The following is a 27,184-nucleotide window of genomic DNA, read 5'->3' as shown; positions in this document are numbered from 1 at the left end:
TTTTTTTAGCCTAGTTTTGTGACATGTAACTTGTACCTAATTTTATTTTTCTTGTTTTATAGAGTGGGCCTTTTTTTCGTATTTTCTGCTAGCCAAAACCTTCCTAAAAATGACGGGAATTTGCAACCCCTGCATCCACGTGGGTAATTTTTACATTCGATCTGCAAGCTACCTATGTAATCATCTACTCAACGGTTCCTAAAGTTTACATTACATGTGGGTGATACATACTAACTAGTGATACATATTAATGATACATAATATGTATTAGTGATATTAGACCCCAGAGCAAATGCCTAACACGGTGTCGGCCAACTACCGAACTAACTAAGTTCAGACTCCAGACGCCAAGCTTGTCATCTAAACGTTCAAAAGTGGGATTCCTGGAATATTACGAGTCTTGTATTCTTCACACAAAGATGAGACTTTTCTCTGCAGAAACTCGGCCGTGTACTCCGTACTCCGTATATAAGATTTTATTGCCCCAACATTTGCCGAGCTGTTCTATGTTTACCTCCCTGGTCCAAACGTCATGGAAAGCAATGAGGACAGTCTGCAGGATTGGTCTGTAGCTACCACGGCCTCTGTCACGGTGCTGGCCTTCGTGACGGTTTGTCTTCGACTACTTGCCCGTTATGAGCGGATGCAAAAGCTGTGGTGGGATGACTATATGGTCATCTTTTCTATGGTTAGTTCCATCCTCTCACTTCATTGATTCCCAACCGCAGAGTTTCTGATCAAAAATAAGCTATGGAACCTGGTCGTTGTCGGATTCATCTTCGCCATGATTCATAAGGGAATGGGACTCCATGCAGACACTCTTCCGACAGAAAACGTGATTTTGATTGCAAAATATCTTGTTGTTGCCGAAGTTCTCTACGTGTTCAACCTGGTATGGACCAAACTGAGCATTCTGCTCATGTACTACCGGATTTTCCGCTTTCCTTACTTCAAGACATGGGCATACATCATTGGGGCCTTTATTATCCTTTGGGTTATTTGTATAACCTTTCTCTTCATCTTCATTTGCGTCCCCGTCCAGAAACTATGGTATACCGACCTCCCAGGGCGGTGCATCGACCAGGTTGCCACATGGGTCGCCAACGCCGTCTCAACGATCGCAACCGATGTTGCCATTCTACTCCTTCCAATTCCACAAGTATGGAAGCTCCAACTTCGAATTCCGGAGAAGATAGCCGTTTTAATTGCCTTCAGCTTGGGATTCTTGTAAGCCGTTAACATTCCACAAAAAGAACCCCCCACCCCACAAAAACCAATCTAACCTCAACAGCGTCGTCTTCGCCTCCGCGTACCGTTTCTCGGTCCTCTTCAGTTACAGTGCAACTGATTCCTCCTACACTCTCGCCCCAACAGTTGGCTGGACTGCGATCGAAATGTCCGCCGGCATCGTTTCGGCTAACCTCCCAACCATCCGCCCTGCTCTCCGTTTCATAGCACGCACGCTGGGTATCAGCGGTAGCGTTATGGCCCTCTTCAAAAGTACAAACAGAACAACTGCCAAAACCACGGACGCTGTCACTCAGCCTTCAGCAACTGGGGAGTCCACTTCCAATATCATTCAGCACACCAAACATCCGAAACGACATTCTTTCTATCACCTACCAGATGATCCTAGCTTAGTGGGAGAACAGTCACGAATGGATGCCTCGTTCAGGCCGGACTATGACCAAGGGAAAACGTACACCAATGTATTGGGTCCGAGGGTTGGTGAGCATTCTGATGGGGATGAGATTCCCCTGACTGATATTCGAGTCGACAAGGAGTTTACGCAGACTACGCGCTGAATGAGTTTATCCTTTGTATTATAATTAGAATGGAATTTCGGTTCATACCACAGGGTGTCATTCTTTGCTTGTCTACTGGCGAGCCGGGGAGATGTTTAGCTTAAAATATACATCGATGATGTGCATCATAGGGTAAAAAGTACTGTGGGCTTGTATAATCCAGATCAGAAATCAGGCCGCTAGCTATGTAGGTAGGCACATCTAATCAATTAGAGACGAGCATTTTACCGCTATATACATTATTTAATGTTGTTTGGACCGCCTGTCCCTGCAGCGCTATATACAATAGGGTGCACGTGATGGGACGAGATCGCTCACGGGCCCCGGGGGCCCTTTGGTTTTACTGAGCAAAAAATCGGCAAGGCAGCTTTACTGCATTGGAGTATTTGGGGTTTGCATCAAATACAAGCCATGAATGGCTATTAGGTACTGGAGCTCTTCGCGACGTAATTCAAGGTAAACGATGTTGATACATGCTAGCATCAAACTATCACCATCTTTGGACCAAGAGAAAAAATAAAGATAGAAATCAAGATCAGCATGATGCATCTGCAAATAGCAGACCAATCAAACCAGCCTCAAGCTAACAGCATTCCAAGGTTGACATAGAAATTCCAGGTGACCCCGCAGAGCCCTAATCAGCCCCGCGATAATTATCAGACCCAACCGCCCAAATTTTTTCTCTACTACACTTCCCTCCAACCCACCCCTAGCCAGCCCACGACCCTCACAATGTCCAAACAACTATCTGCGACCCTCGACACAACCCTAACCCTCATCGGCCAATTCCAAACAGCCCTCACCACGCTCCCAACAGCCGCAACCGAGGACGCAAAAGATGCCGAAGCCCTGCCCCTCCTAACGGCCTCCTCGAGCGCGCTCAAAGCACACGTCACGAAACTCTCCCTGCTGGCCATTACCTCGCCCTTCACACATTCTGCTGTCAGCACCGTGCTCCGCGAGCTCAATGAATCCGTGCTGCCGTCGCTCGTGACCGCTTCCCTTCTCGTTACACCGGCGCAATACACCAAGGCGTTTCACTCCGAGGTCTTGCTTCTTGTCAAGACGGCTTTGACGGAGCTTTCGGCGCTAGTTCGGGAGGTCAAGCTCGTTGGAGAGAAGAAAGATCAAGAGAAGAAGGATACAGGGAAGGAGAGCGGTGTGACGAAATCCGAGAAGGATGCTGTGATGCTTGCTACGGGCCGTGTCTGGGATGCGTGTGATGCTACAACCGATGTTGCGAATAAGGGGGTTGTCGGATTTGTCATGCGCCGCGTTGAGCAGTGGAGGGATCTGGTTCGCGACGCGGTTGAAGAAATCGAGGACTGGGATCCGGAAGAAGAAGACGATGGTTTCTTCGATGATGTTCTCAGTGATGATGGGAAGGGTGGAGATGATGATGAGGGCGAGGACGATGACGAAGATGACGGAGAGGAGACGGCTGCCCTCCAGAAACACAAGAAATCTACCCTTCGTTTCCTCAAGCCTATTGCTCAGGCCTACCCAGCTATCATCAACAACCGGCTGAAGAATGCCGGGAATGCGCCGTTGGCTTCTTCGTCTGGTGTTAAGAAGCTGGAGTCCTTGATGCTGAATCTACAAGCTATCCCGGACGATGTCGACGAGGCAGCTGGCGCGTTGTACGAGGCCAATTTTGAAACCTCTGCTCAGTATCTGCGGAAAACGAGGAAGTGTGCCACACAAGCGGTGGAGTTGGTCGCGTCACCCTGGGGCGCTGCAAATGTTAAGGATGATGCACCTGCCGACAAGTTCGCTACATGGTCGAAGACGTGGCTCAAGGTGATTGACGAGGTCAGCAAGTCAATCGAAGAAAACTGAATGTAATTATCTGTCACGAAGCTGCAAAGAAGCTGATAATGAGATGACAAAAGCCCGAGAAAAGTATGGGCAGCGATATTATGTATATGTACATAGAACAAATCATGGTGATATTATACAAGCGTTCTTCAATCATGACCTCCGACTAGATCTCATGTCCTAGAAGTCTTCCTCTGGAGCTTCGTGTTCTTGCTCCCATTCCGGCAGATCACCAATGGGAATCCGATCTCGCAAGAATTCCAAAATCGCATCCGTTCCTTTGGCAACTACTTGCCAGCGAGGTACTCGGAACCGATTTCCTGCCACCTCAAAACGTCTCAAGGCCGATCCACTGCCCCAGTTCTGAGGAGAGCGTCCAGCAGCCAGCAGGCCAATCTTCGGGGGAAGCGAATCAAGGTCATTGTTGCTTAGCTCCAACACCTGCAACCCTCTTACGGCTTCGAAGTCCAGACTAGCGATTTGGTTGTCAGAGGCCACAAGGGTCTTGAGCTCTGGGTAAATCTGTCTCAGATGGGGGAGTGGTCCCTTCAAACGATTATGCGATACATCCAAGAATGTCAAAGATGGGGCTATCAGGTTGGACAAGAGAGGCTCCCATGACGTCAAGCTAGCCGCATTCAAAGTCAGCGACTGAAGTTTTGGCAACTCAAGCGAGGAAGACAAGAAGTCAGCGCCATTCAAGGGGTTGTGTGAGAGATCAAGCTCAACCAGACACTGCGCGAGCATTCCAATTGCGGGGGCCGGGAAACATCTCAACTCATTGTGCTGCAGATAGAGACATCGAATGTCTAGCGATGGAATCATCTCCAGCTGTTCCACCTTAAGGTCGGTCATTTCGGCATAAGACTTGTCAAGAGTCCCACCGGATTTAATTTGCCAGCTCCCATCGAGCGCGGGACTCTCAGGCGCTAGAGTAAATTGCGTGGCCACTGAGCCCTCGTCATCTGTGTCCTGAGGATCAGGCTCACAGCGGCTCCGCAAGTCTCGTTTGATATCGTCGGTGTCCATTCTCAGCAGCCTGCGCTCACGAAGTGGGTTATTGGAAACCCGTAAAGAGGCAAGGTTTTCCATTAGTCCAATCTTCTCATCCAAGCGCGTGAGGGCATTTCCTGTGAAATCGGCCTTCTTGAGGCTCTTAAGCTCCTCAAACCCTTGTGGAAGCTCTGCAATTTTGTTTTCTTCGGCAGACAGCGTTAATAATGACTGCCAAGAAGTCATGCGTGGGAGATGCGCGATGCGATTCACACCGATCAGGAGAGTATGTAAATTAGGAAGTTCAAGCGCGTCATCGGCTGAGAAGACCACTACAGCATTATTGGCGATATTCAGGGACTGCAATTTCTCCAACTTGTTCACTGATGCCGGTATCAAAGTGCCTTCCAGCCTGTTCTTCTGCGCATTGAGCGTTCTCAGGGGAAGTTTGCTGAGGACCTCGAACGGCAAAGATGTGAACTTGTTCTCACTGACATCCAATGTTCTCAGAGAACTCAACCCAACGAGCTCATCTGGGAGCTTGGTGAGAGTATTTCCACGCAGATCCAAAAATTCCAAGTTAGGAAGACGACCAATGACCGCAGTGAGTTCCCCTTGCAGTTGATTATTCGCAAGTTTCAAATCTGTCAGAGACTTTATCTCTGAGATCATCTCGATGTTGGCCATGTCCAAAGAATTATTCGATAGATTGAGAGTGCGTAAGTTTTGCAGACGTCGAAGACCCATCGGGAGTGATTTGAGTATATTGCCATGGAGATCCAACGTTTCAAGACCCCCAAATTGAAGTCCACGATCATCGCTATCGGGATCAAACTCCTCGGGGTTGATATCGGGAAAGGTGGCATCTGAGATCTGTTCCAGCTCATTGTCCGCGGCATTAAATTTGACAAGATCAACATTTTCGAACCAGTTCGCAGAGTTCTCTGGGTCATAATCGTACATCGTCAGCACTTCTTTTGGAATCTCTTTTAAACAAAAGGCCGCGATGTTCAACTGGCCGGTCGCGCGTGCTGTCTGAACGCGCTTCCGCATCACCAAAGAGTTGGACCCCTTGGGCAGTTGGCTGAAAGGATCATCGTCGTCGCCGCCCGCCCACGAATCGGGAGGCGCATCAATGGGCGGGGCCTGATAGACTTGCTTTTGTGGGCTTTCCTTCTTCTCTCCGGCCGCTATCGCTTTGCGAGCAGCCTTTGCCTTTGCTATAGTTTCACGTAGCGTACTGGACGATTTGGAGACTTTTCGTGCTTCAATTTCGGCCTGTTGCTCTGGAGACAGGTCATCAGGCATGTTGGAAGAAGCAGACACATATCTTGAAGCCGTCGAGGGAGAGCCTAAGGTCGACACCTGCTCTGTTTGGGGTTTTCTTGTTTTCTTCACTTGAAGGGGTCTTTCTGGGGGGCCCATATTTGACTTAGCAGGCTTTGTGGAGGTCTTGATAGGTGATGGACGGATAAGCGATGGTTTTGGTGTATCCTTGTTGCCAATCGATCTTTCAGGTATATTTTTCTTGAGCGGCGAACTGACGTCCGTGTGGACACCGTCTCCTGGTGCAATACTTTGTCTGGGGGACGGCCGCTTCAATCTTGAGGGGCTCATGCTATCTTCCGAGCCGCGGATTGGAGAAAGTGATCCAGCAGTCGACATACGAGCCTTAGAGGGAAGACGCAGCTGCGAAACAGGCTGTATAGATAGCTCGTTGCTAGGCGGCGCGCAAGATGATGCCCTCGATGGCGATCTCGAGACATTGGACACATTGGATGGGGCGCGAGATGGAGATCGTACCGGGCTGCTGCCATTGAAAAAGCTGGACTGCCTTCTCACCGAAGCCGGTGATGGTGGAATTTGCGCTAGCGTCTCAAGTGTACGCTCAGACAAAGATGGGCGTACTCCACGGCGACCGCGTGCTTCTTGGGCCGATGCAATTGATACAGTGTCATCATCTCCAGCAGTCGAGCTCGCCTCCTCTGGAACATCTGTATCGTCTTCCCCGCCTTGTTTATGGTCTTGCTCGAGGGCCGGGATAGGATCATCCTGCGGCTTGGGTGGCGACAAATGGTGCGAGGATGGTTTTTTCACGAGCGTATTGTAAGATGGTCTTCGCAGCCTCCTTTCGTCCAGGCCAGGATCGGCTCGTAATCTGTCTCGGGAAGGTGAGGGTTTGATCGATTTTGATGCGGTGGTCGTGGGTAAAGGCAATCTTGAAGTAAGTCGTGGAATGCCGCTTGCAGGACGTGGTATACCACTTGCAGGGCGTGTCGATGTCTTAAGCTGTCCTTCCATATTGGCGTTCCAGTTATTGATGTTGGCCTTCGGTCAGGGAGAAAGTCGCACGTCAAGAAATTCGGATGCTCATGTCCGATAATAAGAACCGGGACAAAGAATGTGGAGGGCGGGGTAAATTTACAGTGGCGGTTTTAGCCCTGTCAAAATCGTGGTCTTTGACGCAAAAGAATGAAGAACCAGAGGTCCAGAAATCTTTCGGACGAAGCGGATTGTTTACATTTCTAAGGTCTCACAATCCCGCGATCGTCGCCTCAGGCATCAACTGATTTAGTCCCGATCCCTGAAATATTTTGTACCAAGCAGATATAAAACAAATCTAATATCATCCTATGTCATATTTTGCGATAAAGATATCTAAATCTGACTTAGATTATTGTTTTTAAGTATGAAAAGCCATGGATTCATTGCAATTTGATGGTTATTTGACCCATAGCTGGCCTAAAGTTGACCTATTCCGTCGGATATATACATCAAAGAGTAATGCCACATTACAAAACACATATCCAGCGCAACTTCATAGCAGCAATTTCAAAGCCCTGTTTTGGGTAGCCCTCAAACCAATCACTAGGAGCCAGAAAAGACACGTTTCATCACATCCACTATTCAGCATATAGGATAGGAGCATGTGCCGGTATACTGACCCGCGAGTCTACAGAAAATAGTACTAGGAGTAAACAGTTATATTTTGAGTTCAATATTCTTCCAATACTCAGTATCTACTTGATATAAGATATTTGAATGTTTTTATTACGTTGAAACCGAAAATATTGGTAAAAATTCCAAAACACTGATCCTTGCTTCAGCCGCTGAAGAGGGCTGGTACCAACTGCTTCAGGTAGTAAACAAGAGATGCCCTTACATATATATTTTTTATAGAAGCTCTACCAGATTGCTCTGACGTGCTAGATATATAGCTAATTCAATTGTTATCTACATATGTAGGTATATGTACAGGCAGGCAGTTTCAGTCAGGTTTCAGATTCAAAGACTTGTAATAGTTTTATTTCGTGTTATGCAAGAACCCTAGGTTCTCACAGAGCATCTAAAGACTCAAACAGACAAAGCATCAATATCAAAACATCTCCATGATATCATACATCATGTACAGATCTTGATGCTTATCGGTTGCCTGCCCAACCCCCAGCGCTTGCCCGGTCGCGGGTGTTTACTTGCCCTGAGCGTCCCGTGATCGCCAGACTAACTCAAGTAGGTTTAGTGTAGCCATATTATTGGCTATGATTGGTTAATATTCTTAGTTAATTGACCGGGGCTGGGACACAGACTAACCCAAAGCGGGTACCTTGAGACTCCCCCGTTCCCAGCCTCCCAGCCCCTCCCAATAACGCAAGCTGGAGTAACCTCTTCCTCTTAAGGTCTCGCTCAACTCCATTATTCTCCCTTCTTTCATCCTTCTCCAAGTTCTCCAAGTCATTGTCTTCTTAGCTCGTTGAAATTCCTACCCCCTTGCGCCGTCCCCGATCCTCCATCTTCTCATTTGGTTCCTGAGGCAACATACCTGGTCTGAGCATCTGTGCGATCGACCAAGCCCAAGGCCTGACTGATATCAGTCTCCGGTATGTACATAATTCCTTTATTCTTCAATCATCTGTTCTACGATAAAGATACTGATAAGAAATTAGTGCGAGGACCCGTTTCCCCACGGCTAAACTCTCGTGGTCTTCTTATCAAAGTGATATATTATATCAACACCACAATATAAATACATCCATCATGTCTCAAAACATCAACTCACAAAGCTCCCTGGGCGCACCTGCAGAGATCGTTCCTTCGACTCCAGTCCGCCGGGCCACTTTGTCCCCGTCGCCAGAGCTCAGCGCTATGGCTAAGGGCCCATCGTCCCAGTCGGATAAGAAGTTCCTCTCACCCCCACCATTGTCGTCATCAGATATGACCCCTCCACCCTCATCTCAGATCCCAGGGGCCCCGCTTCGTTCTCGCTCACACTCGCGCTCCTTAAGCCCTTCGTTGGTGCAACCCACCGATCTGCAGAAGTCGTTGTGCGATGCCTACGGCGCCTCTGAGAACCTGCCCACCGTGGAGGAAATCGACAACGCCAGTGAAACCCAACTGCGCACTATTGCCAAGGAACTTTTAACCGTAGCCCGAGAGTCGCGCATGTCTGCGCTGCACTTCAAATTGCAGAACAGCTTGGTCTCTTTCGCAAGCAATGAAGCCGTCAAGCGCGCCGAGGTAGAGCATCAGCTCGCCAAGCGCGAAGTTGAGATTATCCAGAGCGCCGAGTACCGCAGTCGCTCGCACCCTGCGGACCCCATCACGCCCAAGCAGTCCCAGTCTGCCTTGAACTCCGATTATCTCTCAGCTGTTCAGCGCTCGCAGGAACTAGAAGAACTCAATACCGTTCTAGACCGAAGACTTCGAAAGGCGAAGCGTGCCATCGATGAAGCTACCAGTCGGTCTATGGACCTTGAGGAGCAGAACCTCATGCTGAAGCACCGCATTGGTGACAACCGCAAGCACTTTTCCCAGATCTTCAACTACGGCAGCGTGTCGCCGGGCACTCAGAATGATATACACAATATCTGCCATGGTGAACACGCAGATGGTCTCGCCGCTCTTCTCTATGCCGATAAACTCACCAACCAGACGCACGCTTATGGAACCCACTCTGCAACCTCCGTCCCTGTCACCCCGAACCACTCGAAGAGCCAGTACCTCACTCCAATTGGGCCCCCAAGAGAGGATCACTATGATAGCGACAGCACCGTATCCCTTTCAGCCTCCGAGGCCGCGGAAGAGGCTCTGGGCTCCCCGCAACACATGCGTTCCACCGTCCCCAAGAGCAGCACACTGCTCCAGACAAAGCTGTTCGGCCAGGTGCAGAAACCTGGTGTGGAGCGATCTCGCCCTGGCAAGCGTAAGGCAGGCAGCGACGCGAACGTTGCTGCCGCGAAGAAGTCCAGGACTGCGAATGGTATTGGCCTGGGCATCAATGCTTGAGTCTATATCCCGTGGCTACAAGAAGAACTCGTGCCACCGACTTTGATATGATTCATGACCTAGCGCTGCTTTGCTTGTTACGATTATGGGAACCTCACGAATGATGAAGACATGCCAAATGTGGTGTTTTCAAACTAGCGACTGATTTTTTGGTATTTTTTGGGATCTTTTGTATGAAGAGGCCATGTGGCAGTGATCCATGGCCCTTCACATGTGGCGTTATTACATTGGCTTTTTCGGTATGGGAATTATGGCCGAGTGTTTGTTTCGCGCCAATTAGGGTGGAATGCTATCTTGCAGCTATAGATGGGAATTTGGGATATGAATTTGGGATGGTACAACCATGTACAATAGGTATAGAGTCTTAAGAGACCAATAACGATTACAATATTGAAAGCTATATATTAAATCTATACTCCGTAGGACCAATTGAATCCATCAAAATTTTCAAGCATGATCTCATTGAACAAGTCGATGCTTCCATGCTTGATATCATAGCAGACAAGCATAAAATAAAAGAATAAAAAATAAAAAATAACTCTGGCAGATTACCGAATCCGGCTTGGTTAGGGCTCGCTAAGCGAGGCGGTGTGCCAGTCAGCGGGCGGCCACACGAAAAATGGGAACTTCATTTTCTGCCGTGAAGGAGGATTTGACCAGCAACCCTCGACGACCACCACCCGGCTCGATCCCCATCCGTCACCATGGTGCGTTCCCTATCCCTGCCTGGAAGATGCAATGAAGGATTCGACTTGTGCGATTGAGAGAAATCGACGGATCGAAATACGCCTCGAAAAGAACGAAATGGTTGACTGACCGATTGTGTGGGATATATAGGCGATCAAGCACAACAACCAGATTCAGAAGAACCGTGAGTGACCCGTCGTTTTGCACCTCTATGTGATCGCCTCAAACCGCCAGAAACACTTGGGGAGATCAAACGTTGAAGGAATAGTGATTAACGATTTCTTGAATAGACTTCCACAAGGACTGGCAGCGTCGTGTCCGTGTGCACTTCGACCAGGTACGACTATCCAACATCCCCCCGACCAGAGATTTTTTTTTATTCCGAACGATATCGCAACCGACTTGGAATCGAGGAAAAATTTTCTTTGCAGGATATGAATTTGGCCGACTAACATGAATCGCACAGCCCGGCCGGAAGCACCGTCGTCGTGAGGCCCGCATCGCTAAGGCGGCTGCTGTTGCTCCCCGTCCGGTCGACAAGCTGCGTCCCGTTGTCCGATGCCCCACCATCAAGTACAACCGCCGTGTCCGTGCCGGTCGTGGTTTCACCCTCGCTGAGCTGAAGGTAAATTGAGCCGCATCGAAAGTGGAGGTAGTAGGGAGAAACAACTTGCTGACTCGAAATCTTTTTTGCGCTTTATAGGAAGCTGGTATCCCCAAGAAGCTTGCTCCCACCGTCGGTATCTCCGTTGACCACCGCCGCACCAACTACTCTAAGGAGTCCCTGGTTGCCAACGTCGCCCGTCTCCAGGACTACAAGGCTCGCCTGATCCTCTTCCCCCGCAAGAGCGGTCAGTTCAAGAAGCTCGACTCCTCCGCTGAGGAAGTCAAGGCCGTCAAGGCCACCGTCGCTGAGGGCAAGCGTGACGGCATCGCCACCCGTGTCGAGGCCACCTTCCCCATCACCAACCCCACCGCTGCTGAGGCCGTTACCGAGGTCAAGCGCGACTCGCTCCCCAAGGGTGAGGAGGCTGCTTACCGTCGTCTCCGTGACGCCCGCGCTGAGGCCCGCTACAAGGGTATGCGCGAGAAGCGTGCCAAGACCAAGGCTGATGATGAGGCCAATGCCAAGAAATAAATGTGTTAATTCCCTCCTCGTGCTGATGATGATGATCGGATCGGTTTTCGAATCGGGGATTAGTGTACTGTGGCATGGCGTTGCGCCTCTTCCTTGATTCCCTCTCTCCCTCCCCAACTTTTACTCCTTTGTCTCTAAAAGAAAGAACTCGGAAGATCTCTCGAAATTCAAAACCGCCCAATTTTCTCAATCTTGGCTTTGTGCCTGTCTAGCTGGTAGTCCTGGCCTTTTATCTTGGGCTTCTAGCGAGGACAACATTGAAAGCTTTTCGTAGTTCATTTTATTATACCTTGTAGCTTCGCTATGGATGTGAGTTTGTCTTCCAAGGCCTAGTCAGATGGGAATTACAGCATGTCTTTGCATTTATTCTCTATGAACATACTGCAATACAGTGACTATGACTGCATATCTATTATCCAGCTCGTTTATGAAGACAGAAATGTCGTTGTCTCGTGTCGTAAGTAACACTTTAGAGGAACACATTATGTAAAACTTCAATGTTGCAGTCTGAGCTCTGCTCGGGTATCTTCAAAGAACTACGCTAAATCATCACTCCAACGCCCAACGCTGACAATCGCACCGGAATATCAAAATATCAAAGACCACCGAACAAAGCACCAAGGGCACCTTCAGTCGCCCTTAGCACCGTATTAACATGGATACCACCTTCCATGCCTCGCGTGCTCAAAGCGCCATCCTCACGTAGCAACGCATGGAAAACCTTCTTCGTTTCCTGATCGATTTTCTTATCTACCCCAGGGATCGACACGCTGATCTCAGGCCGCAGCTGAGGCTCTCCGGTCCATTCATCCAACATCAGAGTGTTGGACAAAAGCACTCGGGGCCTGGAGTCAGAGGATTTAGGTTTGATGATCATGGCACTCCGATCTAAATGCGGGACCAATCGTCGCAGTTCAGAAAGTGTGATTACGCCGTTCTTGCTTTCCGAGGCAGTATATTTTCTGCCCTGCAAGGCCGGAGGGCCATACTTGTGGTCAATGTGTGCCCACAAACGAGCGCGAGTAATTGCAGATTCCCAGTACCGGTTGATTCCCCAGCATAGAGTTGCCACGTCGAGTTTCAAGAGAGGGTTCTCTAAGCGGGTATCAATCCATCGGCGGAGAGCTTCCGGGAGTTTTCTTTTCTTGCTGTCGCTGCCAGTGGGCACTGACAAGGAAGTCAAAGACTGGGTCTCGGGGTTCGTCTCGTAGACAACGGTCACATTGTATAGACTTGCTGGGAATGGAGATGGGGGAGAAAACGTCAGTGTGTGCGTTTCTAACAGCTCCTCCCTACGCGACGAACGAGTTGTGCGGGTTTTGAGGATCAAGGGTGCGAAGGCTGTTAGGTATGGCAGTGATTGAGAGGCTTCTTGCAGGGCAAATGGATTCGTTGGTAGCGATGATAATTCACGTTTTGGGCGAGGGATATTGGCGGAGAACGGGAGTAAAGTGGCGAGGAGGGATGATATTGATTTAGGGGCTGTTTTGGGCACTGGGAGACTTGTACGATTCGCCTCTTCCGATGTGAGTAAAGACCTAGAAATTGTCAGCCATGTTCAAGCCAAAGTTACTTGTGGAACTCACAAAAATTCATCGAGTCCTCTGGTGTCGCCATTCAGGTCAGGATTGGACTCGATTTTCTTTGCCCATATTTCCAGTTCTTCAACTTCGTTTCTTAGCCGTCGCAGATCTGCAGCGCTCTTCTCGCGCGAATTGCGTTTCTCGCGAACAGCCGCCGAAACTCCACCCAGGTCTGAAGCTATCTCCAAATCCTCCAAGGGAGGAGATTGGAAGTTTACTGCCTTAAGTGGGCTTTCGTGCAATGCATTGGCGGTTCGTCGTTTGGCTCGTTTCTCCTGTCGCCTACTAGGGCTGCTACTCAACATCCCTCTAGGTCGATCCGGGGCCTTTTCCAGACCTAGTTGTGTTGGCGTGGGGGGAGATCGGGTTCGAGTATATCTTCATCCATGAAACTAGAGTCCGGACCTATATCCACATCTGCCTCTCTTGTGGCGCTGCCCAATTCCAATGCCAATTGACGCTCGGGGGTATTCGATTCGGGATTTTCTGGTTGTGGCATTGGAGACCCAAACACCAAATCTCCTGGGAGAATCCTCCTTGAAATCCTACGCGGGGGCTTTGAGAACGCTTGGACGCCACTTGAGCGCCTGTTGGGGGAACTTTCGGGCGCTTCAGAGCCTTGGGGTCGAGTGAGGGGGCTTGCGGAGGCATTGAGCGAGGGTCGGAGCGCTTTGCGATCGCGTAATCCAAATTTTCGGGGATCTTGTTGCCCGCTGACTTTGCTTGCTGGTCGTCGGGCAGGAGATCTGCTGATTGCGCGCTCTAATAGTTCGGGATGCGATCGTGCGAGGCTGGCCCTCGTTGGAGACTGGAAGGAGGGTCGTCTCGACCGATGGGGGTCATTTTGAGGAAGCTCTGGCGCCACAGAAATGCCTGTAGTCTCGCTAGTTTTTCGTTTTTTCGCCGGGGAATCCATTGTCGCGTGGGGTGTTCGTCTTGCCCGGCGTGCAGCAGATGACCTCGGGAAGATAAACAACTGTCTACTGTTTGCAGTGTTTGCAGTATGACTTAATCTCCCCTCGTCAATGCACGAACATCTAGTCTTTCTCCCACTCACACGATGGAGTGTCTCTCAGCGAGTACAAGATACTCGTTGCGGAGGTCTGTATCTCAACTTCGGTCTTTTCCTGGCAAAACATTTCCTTCATTTGCTTCATATCGACAATATGTGCTGGTTCCGACCCCCCGGCGCATGAACGGACACGGCCAATCCGACCAACCCGATGCCTATAATACGCCAGCTTCCCTAGAGGAAATTGCGGACTCTCCTCAAGCCCACCCTCTATCGGGATACTATTCATTGATATTGAAATCGAACTCACCATACGGTGGTGGTGCATCGACATCACGACCGACACCCGCTCGGCCCGAGACCAAACCGACGCCGGCATCTACCATCACACCGCAATCGCCCCAAGAAAAAATGGCGATCGTATTTGGAACCCGCCTCGCCGGTCCAGGCCGATCCTCACGCTACAATCCTGGTGAAGCTCCTCCGGAGTCAATGTGGAAAACTATAAATGGTGTCCCCATTCCTCCCCAACCTGAGGAACCAGACAACTGCTGCATGAGTGGGTGTGTACACTGTGTCTGGGATGACTTCCGGGATGAGATGGAAGAATGGGCATCCAGGATTGCAACGGCCAAAGCTAAAGGTGGGCCTGAGAAGGGAACGAAGGACATGCGCTCGGCGCCACGAGCGGAGGTCCGCTCAGCCAGTGGAAGCATGGATGATGATGGCGGTGGTAGCGAAGCAAATTGGACCCTGCCGAGGGGAGATGATGACCTATTTGCCAATGTCCCTGTTGGTATCCGAGAGTTCATGAAAACAGAGAAAAGATTGCGGGTGAAACATCAAAAGGAGGGTACAGTGTGAGCTCTTTGGGCTGATGTTTTGTTGATTTTTATACCCTGTGTTATACTACATTGGAACAAATAGGGGAACCTGTGTCTAGAGCGCATCAGACATAGTATATGGTATAGAGATAGACTGTACATAAGACCTTCAAATGATGCCACGACGTTTTTTTAATACCCTATTCCAGAAAAGACCATTAGAATCTATTGTAATGTCTACATATATGTAACTATTGCAATCCTATATGACCCTTAAGCCCTTGAGGATCATTAGTATTTGATAGTTGTATGTAGGTCAGTTTTTAGCGTGCCAAGGTCGGAGCTAAGGGCGCGGTCTTTTTTTTAATCGATCATCCTCAGTCGAGGCTGCACCTAGATACAATATCACGCGGTAGTCGAGCCGTCAATTCTGCAACGCAGCTGATCTGCTGATCATATTCTGCTTCTGCTCTTTCCTTTCCCCCCTGAGCCCCAAGGCTACTCCGCTACTCCCTGCCATGCGCGCGCCTACCCCGGGCTTCCTTCGCTAGGGCCGTGAACCACCGATTTCCATAATGGCAACAGGCACAAGTGCCTGCATCCACCTCCGGAACATCCAAAATGTGCGAAATGAGGCCTGCTCTACTCCGCGCCGGGGACTTGTCCAGACGAGGTTGCCACGATTCTCAAGACGAAACATACATACAATCTGCTCAAATACCATGCCACTTCGATCCACTCGCAAGCTATGGCTACTAGATCCTATCATTGCTGGCAATCAGTCTGCACCCGAAGGACACCGGCCAACAACAGGTGCTCACTATTCCACAAACCGTCCACCACTGCTTGAGTCAGTTATCAACAAAATCGTTTCCAAAAAAAACCAGGCAGATGACCTCCCGCATGATTCACAGCGGGGCAAGCATTTATTGTCTAAAAAGGGACCCGTCATCGGCGGCGGACATGGTGAATTAAAGAAGAAATCCCAGGCTGTTAGTGTATGTGAAGCTTGCTAGGGTTTCCTCAATAAGTCGAACATGTGCACATCTAATTTAGTACGGCAGTTGGAAACCAGGGTTCTGGCACAGTTGTCTGAAGATCGATCAAGATCAGCTAACTGTGAGGGTGATGAACTGGCCCGGGAAGCCTTCGGGGAGCATGGCAGTCGCATGAGCCTCACATGGCTTGAAAATTCCCTAAAAGGCCTGCAAGAAGACCTCCAGAAGTCCCAGCGTGACCTGCTGAACCAGCCGCAACAATTTACCTCCGCTCAGATCGCCACTGTACAGCTACCCATTCAACGTGATGTATTGTCTACAATCGACAAAAATGCAAGAAAGGTGCTTGAGCATGCCAATCGAGACATGCTTTGGGCAGAAAGCTCTAGGAGGAAGGATCAGTTGCAACCACAACAAATCCCACTCGTCGATCCCGAGTATGTAGTGCAAAGAACAGCGGAGTTGCGGCGATTCAAGCACAACGCCGACACCTGCTACAGTCCACATCTTCAAGAAGAACTCAAAAGAAAAAAGCTTGAATTGCCCGTGAGACGTTTCACGAAGCAAATTTTGGAAGTCATTAACAGCAATACCTACACCATTATTGATGGAAAGTGTGACTCCGGAAAGACTACGCAGGTTCCTCAAATTATCTTGGATGATGCAATTGATAATTCTACCGGGGCATCTTGTAGGGTTCTCTGTGTTCAACTAAAGGAATTAGAGGCAGTCAAAAAGTCACTACAAGTGGCCCACGAAAGACTTGAAAAACTGGGTGATACTACTTTTTACGGGGTGGCGCCTGATCACAATGCATGTACTCCTTTTCCTGGGGGAAATATCAGGTATTGCTCGAGGGACGATTTGCTGAGAATGTTGAAAAATGGACCCTCCAGCTTGGAGCGATTCTCCCACATCATACTTGATGAGGTTCAATTACGTGATTTCAATATTGAGGCGGGCATGATGCTGTTGAAACGATTTGTTGAACAACGCAAGTCTATCGGTGCATCTGTGCCGAAAGTCATTCTGATGGGCTCAATTACTCATGTCGATAGTTTTTGTTCCTATTTTGGTACCGAGACTATAGATGGCACGCTTTTGCCTGCTCCTCATCTGACTATTCCTATGGGCTTCCCTGTGGAGAAGTATTATCTCGAAGAAGTAATTGGCAACATCGCCCATTCTTTGACACCAAACACCCTATGGCCTCTCCTTCTTAATGACAAGAATACAAAAGAGTTCCTGGACAACCATTTCAAATTGTTTGAAAAATCGGAAACCGTAGAAATCAACAGGCTTGGGAAAGTGGTCGTACCTTGCGGGTTGATTTCTGCGACTCTTCTCTCGCTCTTGTCTACAACAAAAACAGGGTCCATCCTTGTCTTCGTCCCAACGATTCCATACATGCAGAGAGTTATTAAGCAGGTCACAGCCTACGGCCCAGAGCAGGGATTCCATTTTGCAGATAAGAATCGGTTCAGAATCATTCAGTTGCATAAAAATACGACAAAGGAAGAAAAAGCTGAATTTAACCTTGAACTTCCTCCGGGTTGTCGAAGAATTGTCATTTCAACACAAGGGAAAGGCTTCACAATTCCAGACGTGAGGTACGTCATTGACTCTGGCAAGTCAATTGACAGGAAGGAGAATCACGAGAATCACGAGAATTCCAACAATTTGGCGAAAAATAACGGATGGGCTGTCAGGTGGATTAGTCAAACTGTCGCCTCGCAGCGGGCAGAGCATGCAGGCAGAGTCCAGGGTGGGGAGTACTACTTCCTTGGTGCCAAAAAGTGTTTTGATTCCCTTCCAGTTACCAAACCTCCAACGACTGGGGCTGCTCGCTCAGATCTCCAACGAGCCTGTTTGCATGTTAAGCGAGCAACCTCTGGAACGTCCCTCTCAATCGCAGAACTTTTCGCGCAAACCTATGAGCCACCTCAAGAATCCAGTGTCTGTGCTGCAGTGGATGATCTGAAGGAATTGCAAGCATTGGACGAGCAGGAAGAACTCACCACTCTTGGCCACCTTCTCGTCGATTTGGATATGGATCCTTGTTTTGGCAAGATGGTTGCTCTGGGCATTATTTTCCAATGTCTGGACCCAATGCTGATCCTTGCGGGTCTCGGGTGGAACCCAAGACTGCTTTTGCACATGCCTTCGCCAGATGCAGGCGCGGGTGGATCACGCATTCGTTCTGTACACGACTCTGTACACGACTCTGTACACGACTCTGTACACGACTCGGGCTATCATATAGCTACCATCAATGCCTTTGGGGCCATTCGAGAAATGCTGCACAAGGAGGGCAAACTTCCGGCTTTTGAGGATGCAGTCTCAAAAGACTATATGTCCAAGGTATATCAAACAGCGACTTCGGAAATTAAGCGAATTATCAAGAGATTGATCGCAGCCAAAATCATCCCTGCAGACAGGTTGTACGGTGAGGAAGGCTCTTGGTTTAGTTGCAGCAGCTTCAATGCCAATTCCAATAATGAGGCTCTTATCGAAGCACTCTTGCTGCAATGTCTTTCCTCCAACCTGGCCGTGAAACCCTTTGGCGATACGACCATCAAATTCAAATCCGGAGAGATTATCAACAGGATTTCAGATGATTTGAAACACAAAAGCTATATCATGGCCTACAACTTCAGATCGGTCAGCGCAAGCATGCCTCATAGTATGAAACAAAAGACCCAGGTCAACCCACTGGCCGCCTGCCTATTGGGGAACAAGATAGAACAGGAGGAAGATGGCATTATCTTGGATTCGTGGGTGAAAATCAAACTGCAAAGTGTGGAAAGCACAGAAAATGAAGTTGCCAGGAGCTTGGTTCAAACACACAGAGTCTTGAATGAGGTCAGTATATTCTTGTGGTTATTCAATTCGTGCGCTAACCTGGGAATTCCTGTAGACCCTTCGCACTGCCTTTCAGATACTTCCTTGCCAGAGAATGGCAAACTTCGACTCTACAACGGAATGGGTTTCCTATCTTAAGGAGCGCAGTTACCTCTTCAAAACGATTCAAAACACACTGCAAGATATTCTTCATGCAAACGATCCGCCCATGCCCACTAGAAAAGGTATATGAATCATCATAAGGATACAGAGGACACACATATAGATGGAGAAGACATGTACAACAATACATACTCACATATTTGTAATTATCATGACAGTAATAGAATCGTTGGTTTCTGTTTAGCCCAGCTTGCTCAAAGTAAACTTGAAGACCATTTGAGAAGATATCTGATTAACATACTCTATGAGGTAGAACGATTGTTCAATATGGCCATCGTAGGCTGTGGCTCTTGGGATCGCCCAGTAAGCACGGATTTTATGCTGCATTTCCTGTGCAGAATTCATATTCACTCTCCGCATAAAAAAGATACATACATGCCTAACTAGGTAACTAACTAGTTACCAAGTGCCCCACACAATCATAAATCTCCTTAAAAGAATAAAGCTGGGAATTATGTCTCTTTTGTATGCCATGCCCATACAGAGTATACAAATTTTATAACATCCATTTTCCTCCCCTACATAGCTAGGGAAAGTATAACGTATTTCACATGCGAGCTGCGCACACAAGCGAGCTGCGCAGCTGAAACACCATAATAAATGCGATATATGCTATACTCACATCTCAACAACCAACGTCTGTTTATTATTTTTTTAAATGCCGATAGCCATTGATAAGTGTTTTAAGTAGTATGTGTATCGGACTGCGCAGCTCGCATGTGAAATACTAGCTCTTGTGTACATTCATGTAAACGGACTTTGGTTATGTTGGTATTAATATTGTAGTATTGATAAGATGTATTAAGCATACTAAAAGTAATAGAACATTTTGAGTTCTATTGCAATCTTTATGTATGGCTTTTTTTAAGGTGCTTCTCACACTTCTGTACCAATTGCTTCCAAGGTAAATTAATCCTGGCAATAGAACGATCTAACTACAATTATATGATACATTAGCACTCTTATTTATTTTTTTAGCTAGTGAGGGCTGAGGGAAATGGATGCTCTGAATTTTGTACCCTATATACCCTTTGTATGGGCATGCCATACAAGAGAAACATCATTCCAATATTCATTCTTGGGCTGCATCAACAGGGAAGGTGTGTCGGGCGCTTGGTACGGTTACATTAGCTTGGAACGCTAGCCCCTCCAGTAGCGTATCTAGTACATGACACTTCGACTTTTCTTTCTTATTCAAAATGTCTGGACTATGTCTTATAAACATCTAGGGGGATACTGCGTCCCAATTTCCTTGAAAAGGGGAGTGGGGAAGACTTCTCGATCAAAGGAGAAGTCTCTCTCAGTATATATTTGGATTAAAACCAAGCTGCAAGACCATGCACAGATGCCCGGGCCCCTTGTTAAACCGGAGTCGTGCCATGCAGAGTGCGGGGCCTCGATTCATAGATCATCATAATGAACAGATTTTGAGCATTATTTTTTTTATGTCACACAAGTGAGAGTGACAGGGGGGAGGAGGGGTGGGTATAAGTACCCTCGAAAGGTCGTGGATGTTGTGAATATTCTCGGATCACATGCTTGATAGCCCTAATCATGGCGGTTATTCCTGATCTTTCGGCGCTTTTTAACATGCAAGATCTCCCAAATACAGCTCTTACTTTGCTGAAGCTGAGCTTGACGTTGGTAGGTGCATACTGGTCTGCCAGGTTGTTTCAATGGAATTCGATTAACCAAGGACTTACTTTTAAATAGATCCCATTTTACCTCACCAGTCTCCTGGTTTATAATGTCTACTTTCACCCTCTGGCCAAATATCCTGGACCGAAATCCATGGCAGCCACACGTATACCTTATATCCGCATGATCCTAAGTGGCCGGTTACCACAAAAGACAAAAGCATTGCATCAACGGTACGGTGATGTAGTTCGCATTGCCCCCGATGAACTTTCTTTTATAGACGGCGAGGCCTGGAAGCCAATCTATGGCACACGTGTCGGCCATGGCCAGAAGTCCAAAGATCATCGATTCTATTCACCAACCGCTGGAGGAGCTCCCAGCATCATCGTCTCCAATGACGCCGACCATTCCCGCTTTCGACGTTTGTTGTCGCACGCATTCTCCGATAGCTCGCTGCGCGGTCAGGAACCTATAATCAAGGGCTATGTTGATCTTTTGATGCAGCGCCTGCACGAGAATATCGAGGGTGGCACAAAGACCGTTGACATGGTGGCCTGGTACAACTTCACAACCTTTGATATTATTGGAGACCTAGCTTTCGGCGAGTCGTTCGACTGTCTCAAGAATTCGGATTACCACCAATGGGTATCCATTATCTTCGGCTCACTCAAGTATGGCGCCTACACAAATGTGTCTCGGCGCATCCCGGGATCGAAATACATTCTCCCATACATCATTCCTAAGCATGTTCTCTCGCAGCGGAGTACACACCTAGCCTTGACCAAGGAAAAGGTCAGCAGTCGGTTAACCAAGTCTAATGAAAGACCTGATTTCTTCGGCAACATCCTGAAGCATCAAAACACCGAGAAAGGATTCAGCATCCCAGAATTGATCACCAATGGTAGTACGTTGATCATCGCCGGCTCCGAGACCACTGCAACTGTACTCTCTGGGGTGACCTATCTGCTGTTGAGAAACCCACGCGTGCTGGAAAAGCTTCAAGATGAGATCAGATCCGCATTTACAAAGGAAGAAGAGATCACCTTGGAATCTTGCAATAAACTGGAGTATTGTCTGGCCGTCCTCACTGAGGCTCTTCGAGTGTATCCTCCCGTTGCAGTCGGATTACCTCGCATTGTTGATGCCCAAGGTGATATGATTGCTGGAAACTGGGTGCCAGGAGGGGTAAGTATAAAACTTGGTTGCAAAGCAACACTGGAATACAGCACTGCTTACACCTTTTATAGACAATCGTTTCCGTCTCCCATCTAGGTGCCAGTCACTCCCCTACCAACTTTATCGATGCAGAGCAGTTTATCCCAGAGCGTCATTTGGACGACCCTCGGTTTGCGAATGACAGTAAAACTGCAATGCAACCGTTCAGTTTCGGTCCTAGGAACTGCATTGGACGCAAGTAAGTTCGCAAACTGTCCTTTGTATTCGCTCTTTGCTCATATATATTTCTCTAGTCTGGCATACGTCGAAATGCGTATCATTCTCGCTCGCATGATCTTCAATTTCGATATGGAATTGGACCAACCTGGACAGGATTGGGTGGATCAAGATTGTTTTGTGTTGTGGGGCAAGCCAAAGCTGATGATTAAACTAAAGCCCAGATTCCATTCCCATTGAAGCCGATAGCACCGAGGCTACGGTTCTGTAGGGGTTGTGTGCATGAAGGACCCGCAGTGTTGAATCTTGATATCAGATTGGATTTCTGATGGAAACACACAGACAGAGGGGACATGCCTTATATAGGATTGAGCTTCTTGTCATAGTACTGAGGTTAAACAAGCAATCAAATTACGGAAGAGTGCCCGAGATATTTCGATCTGACAGATATAGCGATGCCTAAGATGTCTAATTTATTGCACAAGTAGGTTTCATGCTCATGGAGATTTGTCGCCGGTATAAGCTAGTTCTTGTCATATATTCTCATAATATAATGTTCTTTCCACTGATATCTTGCCCATCTAGCACTCATGTTGTCGTTATTCCTTCCTGCCCTTATCTCAGTCACTTACATCCACGTACTACATCCATAGTTCATCTAAACTTCGAACATTCAAGAAAGTGGATGTATAGATAACATAAATTTCTGTGACCACAAAGGCCTCTGTCTTAATCTATATTAGTTAGCACCGAAACATCTCAATTAGTCCAACTTACTCAACATGGCCACTGTGCATCTCATTCATCTCAATGTATAGATCGCTGCTTACCGCCTCCGCCATATCGGCAAAAAAAAGGGCACCGCAGATCCCAACCGCAAAGACCGACTCGAATCCGCCAATAACTCGACATTGAGCACAAAGAAACCAACATGTCGCTCTCTAAAAGCGAGTCCGACGTAATCCTCAACCGGGCCAACGTCGCCCTATCCCGCAGCCAACGGCTTGTAGCCTCATGGCTACCGCAACAATCAACAGAAGAGCTAGCAAACCCCAAGACCGACGAAGAGCTCCAACGAGAAGAAGATGAAATCTTCACCGCAGTGCCAGAGACGTAAGTGCTGCTCCAGCCTTCCGCCTATAATCCAGGCATATATCTTATCACTGTCTTCCGATTCCACAAAATAAGCACTACAAACACACAGACTAACCACATTCCCCAAATCACAGTCTCGGCGTCGGAGCCCCCCTCCCCCAGAAAGCAGCAGACGGAAGCTGGAACCGCACAGAGCTGGGCTTAAATGATAAACTGCGCAAACAACTCCTCGGCAAGAACTACGATCGCGTTATGAAGGCCGCCGCCGAGCAGAAGGCTGCGGCTGCTGCTTCTACGGCCGCGGCTGCGTCTGCGTCGGCTAGTGTGGCGAAAGCTGATGTCGAGGACGAGTATGATGAAGAGGATGGTCGCTCGGCTATGCTTGCTAAGCAGAAGAATAAGAGGAAGGGTGGGGCTGGGGCGGGTCGTGGTGTGCATCCTGCTGCTGCGGCTGCGGCTGCTGAGGCCGGAGATAAAGGTGGCGAGGAGGGTGAGGGCGAGAGTGCGCCGGCTCCTGCGCGCTCGAAGGGCAGGAAGAAGGCGACGAGTTATCTTGATGAGCTTTTGGCTGAGCGTGCGAAGAAGAGAAAGAAGAGGTGAAGATTCGCGGTTGATAGGTTCGATTTTATGTTCCCACGCACACGAGCGTTGTGCGAGCTTTCACTGGCTCTGGGTCCTCTTGGTTGGATTAGGCTTTGATCTTGGTCGCTCTGGATGCGCCAGACACGGCGATCGGGCCGTTGATTCAGGTGCGAGCCCATGCTGGCCAGAGCGGATTGCCTGCCGTGCTCCTCACTTTGCCAGCGACAGAGACTACAGCGCAGTGTCCCTTGGCTAGACATGACCAAGGAAGACTACATACATACCCCAATGGCAACTCGGCTGAGTGCCCTACTGTGCCACGAGCCACTCCAACAAGATACCAAGATCAAACAGTCTGCAGAGAAAAAAACATCACTCCAATTGATATAATCAAACTGCAAATATAAAATACAATTCAATTCCAGTCTCTTGCTCTACGTGCCACAAGATTCAATGTTTTTTTTGCTCCGCCCAACCCAAGGGTATATATGATATGCTGTGTGTGAACGAAGTATGGGGACCCGGAGAGCCGTGGGCCAGCCGCCGGGATTGGCGTGCCTTCGCCAGAATTAAATATCCAAAAAATAGGAAAGATGAGAGGTGAAGGAGAAGAAATGGGGGAAAGGGACATCTACAGGAGCAATTAAAGATTGAGATCAGAGGTGCGGTCATTCTTCTGATGTCTGGAGATGAGTGCCCTTTGCTTTGATCAATGGTACATATGCAGGCCAAAAGAGCAGGGGAAGAAGATGGGAGTATCATGGCTTGTCGGTGGTATAGGGAGTTGATGGGAGAAGGAGAACATAGTGCCACCATTAGTGGAAGGTGGATGCTGGGAATCTTCCAATATTTAGGATTTATTCCAACCGCTTCCGCTTACGGTCCTCTGCCATCGCCTGCTGGTCCTCGTCAGGTCTTTCAGCAGTATCGGCAGGGTTGAGCAACGAATGCACGTTGCTTGCCATGCTCGAGCGACGGGTTGCGGGCAACGAAGAGCCGTGAGGGAATCTTGAGCCGTTAAGTGTCCAGCCGTTGTCGACACCGAGCAAAGACGGTGAAGGTTCGGCAGTGGGTGGAGTTGCATGGCGAGATTGTTCTTGAAGGCGGCGGGGAGCACCCATTTCGTATTGGGCGAGGACATCACGGACTTGCTGGTCACTAGAGACCGGAGTTCGGTGCCCTGGTGATGAAGGCCAAGGGCCGTTTGGGGGGTTGCCAGGGGGATATGGAGAGCCGGTCGAGGGGGACCAGCCGTGCTGTCGGATATCCGCAGATGTGTGACGGCGGGCCAAGCTAGGCCCTGGGGATGTTGATACGGAGAGAGGATGGGGCATCGGTTGCTGTGGGGGCGGCGCAACGGGAGGTTGTGGGCGAGCGTACGCTGAGGCAGAATTGGCGCCGCCAATCGAGCCGTAGCGGCGAGGGGAAACTGAGAGATGGGGAGGAACAGGCGGCCGGATCATGCTGGTAGGTCTAGGTATATGGTCCATCATGGACTGTCGACGGGCATCGTCCTGAGGCATTTGGCGCGGAGACAAAGGTGGACCGGCTTCAGTCATGTTGGCGAAGTACTGTTGGCGTGGAGGCATAAGAGTCTCGTGGGGGGTTTCCATGGCGCGCGTAATTTCGATATGTTTCTCAACTTCTCTTTGCATGCTCGAGACTAGGAAGTGTCAGTGCGTGTCACCATGAGTGAAGCGGCAATATTGAACATACCATCGCGATGTAGAGGGCTTTCCCTATCGGGCACAACAGCTTGAAGAAACCGTGAAATAGAATGCGTCCACTGAGATCAGGTTAACACCAACACACCCCGCACTGATATAGACGGCGGACATACTTGGTAGCACTTTGTCAGGCTTTCGGCCATAGCATGACATCTCGAGTTCAGTGTCATATTGCCATCTTCCGCTCGAGCCATACGAGCATGTAGCTCGTAGAGAGTTTGGTCGATGGCTAGGAATTTAGCTTCGGTCGCATCATGTACGGTTTCAGCGGGTGTTCCAGGCTGCGAAACAGGAGCCTTGTGGCTAGGGAATGAATCGCGGTGGATCAAAGCGTGCCTCGAAGCACGGCGCTTGATCTCTCGTAGACCAGCTAGGTCGCCTCTTTTGAAGTTCCCATTGCCATGTTTAAATTCCCAGAGCGCAGAATCTGGGGACCCGGTGTGAAAGACGTCGCTCACTAGCAGAGAGAATGGTCAGAAATCCTCCGATCAAAGCTAGCATGCGAAACACCCACCTTTGTGAAATCCGTACATATTCAGCTGCCGAACGAACGAGGAGATATTGGTGTGTTTGAAGTACGATCTGCGAGGGTCAGGGACGAGTTTATTGGCAGAGAGGATAGGATCGCACGCACGCTAGGACTTTGGAGAATTCCGACGTTGGCGACATGACGAAGCTATCGTTTGTACCGGACCAAGAGATGAGATGTTGGATGCTGGGGTCTTCTAGCATACTGTTTCCAAAAAATGTCAGCCGATGGAGACAAAACACCAAGGAAGACCAAAAAACATACTTGTAGAGCTTGTGAATGAAAGCAGTCTGGACGACTTTTGGCTGCTGAGCTGCGGCCGCAGCGCCGACAGCTGGATTCGAAGCATTCAAAGGATTTCCAGCTTCAGCGCCATTGGTGATTCCGGTCATTCGGTCGTCAGTGCCATGCGCGCCCGTGGGCGGAGGGGTGATATCCATCGAATGCTGACCAGACGACGAAAGTACAGGAATGTTTCGCGTCCTGCCCGGGGCGTCTGGTACCCCGGCAAATGAGATCCTAGTAGAAGGAGAGTCGGCAAGACGACTCATGTCGGAGGGGTGGTATAGATAGCACAAAATCGATGGTGGATGCGACGGGATCGTGAGGGGTGGAATTCGGACGCGATGGACCGTTTATGCTCGTGCCGAAAGAACGTGGGAGATCAACCAATAATCAACACTTCTGTCATCGCGCAGAAATTGGGTTATTTTCAAGGGGGGAAAAAGTGATAGGAAAAAATTAAGAGAGAAGAAAAAAAAAAAAGAAAGTCTCGAAGTGTCTGGAAGGCTAAGAGAAAAGGACTCTGCGGGGAAGGGGGCCGGAAATGCGTTGACAGTCAGATCTACAGAAAATATGAAGAAGTCATAAGAGTTATACAGGGATGAAAGAAGAGAAGAGACCAATTGGATATATTATGAATATATTATTTGGATATTATCTGGGAAAAAAAAGGGGGAGCTATTACTTTAATTGTCTAAAACCTCTACTCCATATCTCTTATAGCCCTATTGGCTTGGATTCTGCTTTAATTATCAACACTAATATAACACTACG

The 27,184-nt window shown here is 48.8% G+C and overlaps 11 protein-coding genes across 11 annotated transcripts; 8 read left to right on the top strand and 3 right to left on the bottom strand.

The window, feature by feature from the left end:
* Window positions 1-532: 532 nt before the first annotated feature.
* On the top strand, window positions 533-1,805 carry N7471_012307 (uncharacterized protein; the record flags this gene model as incomplete). The annotated part of the gene is made up of 3 exons (XM_057285026.1): window positions 533-688; window positions 749-1,227; window positions 1,292-1,805. The coding sequence occupies 3 exons, from the start codon at window positions 533-535 to the stop codon at window positions 1,803-1,805; spliced, it is 1,149 nt and encodes a 382-aa protein (XP_057131292.1).
* Window positions 1,806-2,537: 732 nt separating this feature from the next.
* N7471_012306 (uncharacterized protein) lies at window positions 2,538-3,644 on the top strand (the record flags this gene model as incomplete). Its single annotated transcript, XM_057285025.1, has 1 exon — window positions 2,538-3,644. One exon carries the CDS (start codon window positions 2,538-2,540, stop codon window positions 3,642-3,644), a length of 1,107 nt encoding a protein of 368 aa, XP_057131291.1.
* A 159-nt stretch (window positions 3,645-3,803) lies between these two features.
* Window positions 3,804-6,917, bottom strand: N7471_012305 (uncharacterized protein; the record flags this gene model as incomplete). The annotated part of the gene is made up of 1 exon (XM_057285024.1): window positions 3,804-6,917. One exon carries the CDS (start codon window positions 6,915-6,917, stop codon window positions 3,804-3,806), a length of 3,114 nt encoding a protein of 1,037 aa, XP_057131290.1.
* A 1,734-nt stretch (window positions 6,918-8,651) lies between these two features.
* Window positions 8,652-9,899, top strand: N7471_012304 (uncharacterized protein; the record flags this gene model as incomplete). The annotated part of the gene is made up of 1 exon (XM_057285023.1): window positions 8,652-9,899. One exon carries the CDS (start codon window positions 8,652-8,654, stop codon window positions 9,897-9,899), a length of 1,248 nt encoding a protein of 415 aa, XP_057131289.1.
* A 704-nt stretch (window positions 9,900-10,603) lies between these two features.
* N7471_012303 (60S ribosomal protein eL13) lies at window positions 10,604-11,724 on the top strand (the record flags this gene model as incomplete). The annotated part of the gene is made up of 5 exons (XM_057285022.1): window positions 10,604-10,606; window positions 10,737-10,770; window positions 10,877-10,923; window positions 11,053-11,211; window positions 11,290-11,724. 5 exons carry the CDS (start codon window positions 10,604-10,606, stop codon window positions 11,722-11,724), a joined length of 678 nt encoding a protein of 225 aa, XP_057131288.1.
* A 595-nt stretch (window positions 11,725-12,319) lies between these two features.
* Window positions 12,320-14,223, bottom strand: N7471_012302 (uncharacterized protein; the record flags this gene model as incomplete). The annotated part of the gene is made up of 3 exons (XM_057285021.1): window positions 12,320-13,262; window positions 13,311-13,644; window positions 13,713-14,223. The coding sequence occupies 3 exons, from the start codon at window positions 14,221-14,223 to the stop codon at window positions 12,320-12,322; spliced, it is 1,788 nt and encodes a 595-aa protein (XP_057131287.1).
* A 144-nt stretch (window positions 14,224-14,367) lies between these two features.
* On the top strand, window positions 14,368-15,183 carry N7471_012301 (oxidoreductase-like domain-containing protein; the record flags this gene model as incomplete). Its single annotated transcript, XM_057285020.1, has 1 exon — window positions 14,368-15,183. The coding sequence occupies one exon, from the start codon at window positions 14,368-14,370 to the stop codon at window positions 15,181-15,183; it is 816 nt and encodes a 271-aa protein (XP_057131286.1).
* A 535-nt stretch (window positions 15,184-15,718) lies between these two features.
* On the top strand, window positions 15,719-19,235 carry N7471_012300 (uncharacterized protein; the record flags this gene model as incomplete). The annotated part of the gene is made up of 3 exons (XM_057285019.1): window positions 15,719-16,141; window positions 16,208-19,003; window positions 19,059-19,235. 3 exons carry the CDS (start codon window positions 15,719-15,721, stop codon window positions 19,233-19,235), a joined length of 3,396 nt encoding a protein of 1,131 aa, XP_057131285.1.
* Window positions 19,236-20,651: 1,416 nt separating this feature from the next.
* N7471_012299 (cytochrome P450) lies at window positions 20,652-22,640 on the top strand. The gene is made up of 4 exons (XM_057285018.1): window positions 20,652-20,809; window positions 20,879-21,988; window positions 22,051-22,217; window positions 22,273-22,640. The coding sequence occupies exons 1-4, from the start codon at window positions 20,720-20,722 to the stop codon at window positions 22,433-22,435; spliced, it is 1,530 nt and encodes a 509-aa protein (XP_057131284.1). The 5' UTR covers window positions 20,652-20,719; the 3' UTR covers window positions 22,436-22,640.
* Window positions 22,641-23,126: 486 nt separating this feature from the next.
* N7471_012298 (DUF3245 domain-containing protein) lies at window positions 23,127-23,890 on the top strand (the record flags this gene model as incomplete). The annotated part of the gene is made up of 2 exons (XM_057285017.1): window positions 23,127-23,308; window positions 23,425-23,890. 2 exons carry the CDS (start codon window positions 23,127-23,129, stop codon window positions 23,888-23,890), a joined length of 648 nt encoding a protein of 215 aa, XP_057131283.1.
* Window positions 23,891-24,729: 839 nt separating this feature from the next.
* On the bottom strand, window positions 24,730-26,679 carry N7471_012297 (heat shock factor family protein; the record flags this gene model as incomplete). The annotated part of the gene is made up of 6 exons (XM_057285016.1): window positions 24,730-25,535; window positions 25,589-25,658; window positions 25,713-26,056; window positions 26,114-26,181; window positions 26,234-26,332; window positions 26,393-26,679. 6 exons carry the CDS (start codon window positions 26,677-26,679, stop codon window positions 24,730-24,732), a joined length of 1,674 nt encoding a protein of 557 aa, XP_057131282.1.
* Between the last annotated feature and the right edge of the window lie 505 nt (window positions 26,680-27,184).

The sequence above is a fragment of the Penicillium samsonianum genome (assembly GCF_028829775.1).
Source record: "Penicillium samsonianum strain IBT 33392 chromosome Unknown utg000007l_segment0_segment0, whole genome shotgun sequence".
NCBI classification, from domain to species: Eukaryota; Fungi; Ascomycota; class Eurotiomycetes; order Eurotiales; family Aspergillaceae; genus Penicillium; species Penicillium samsonianum.
This window is presented reverse-complemented; position numbering and strand designations above follow the sequence as displayed.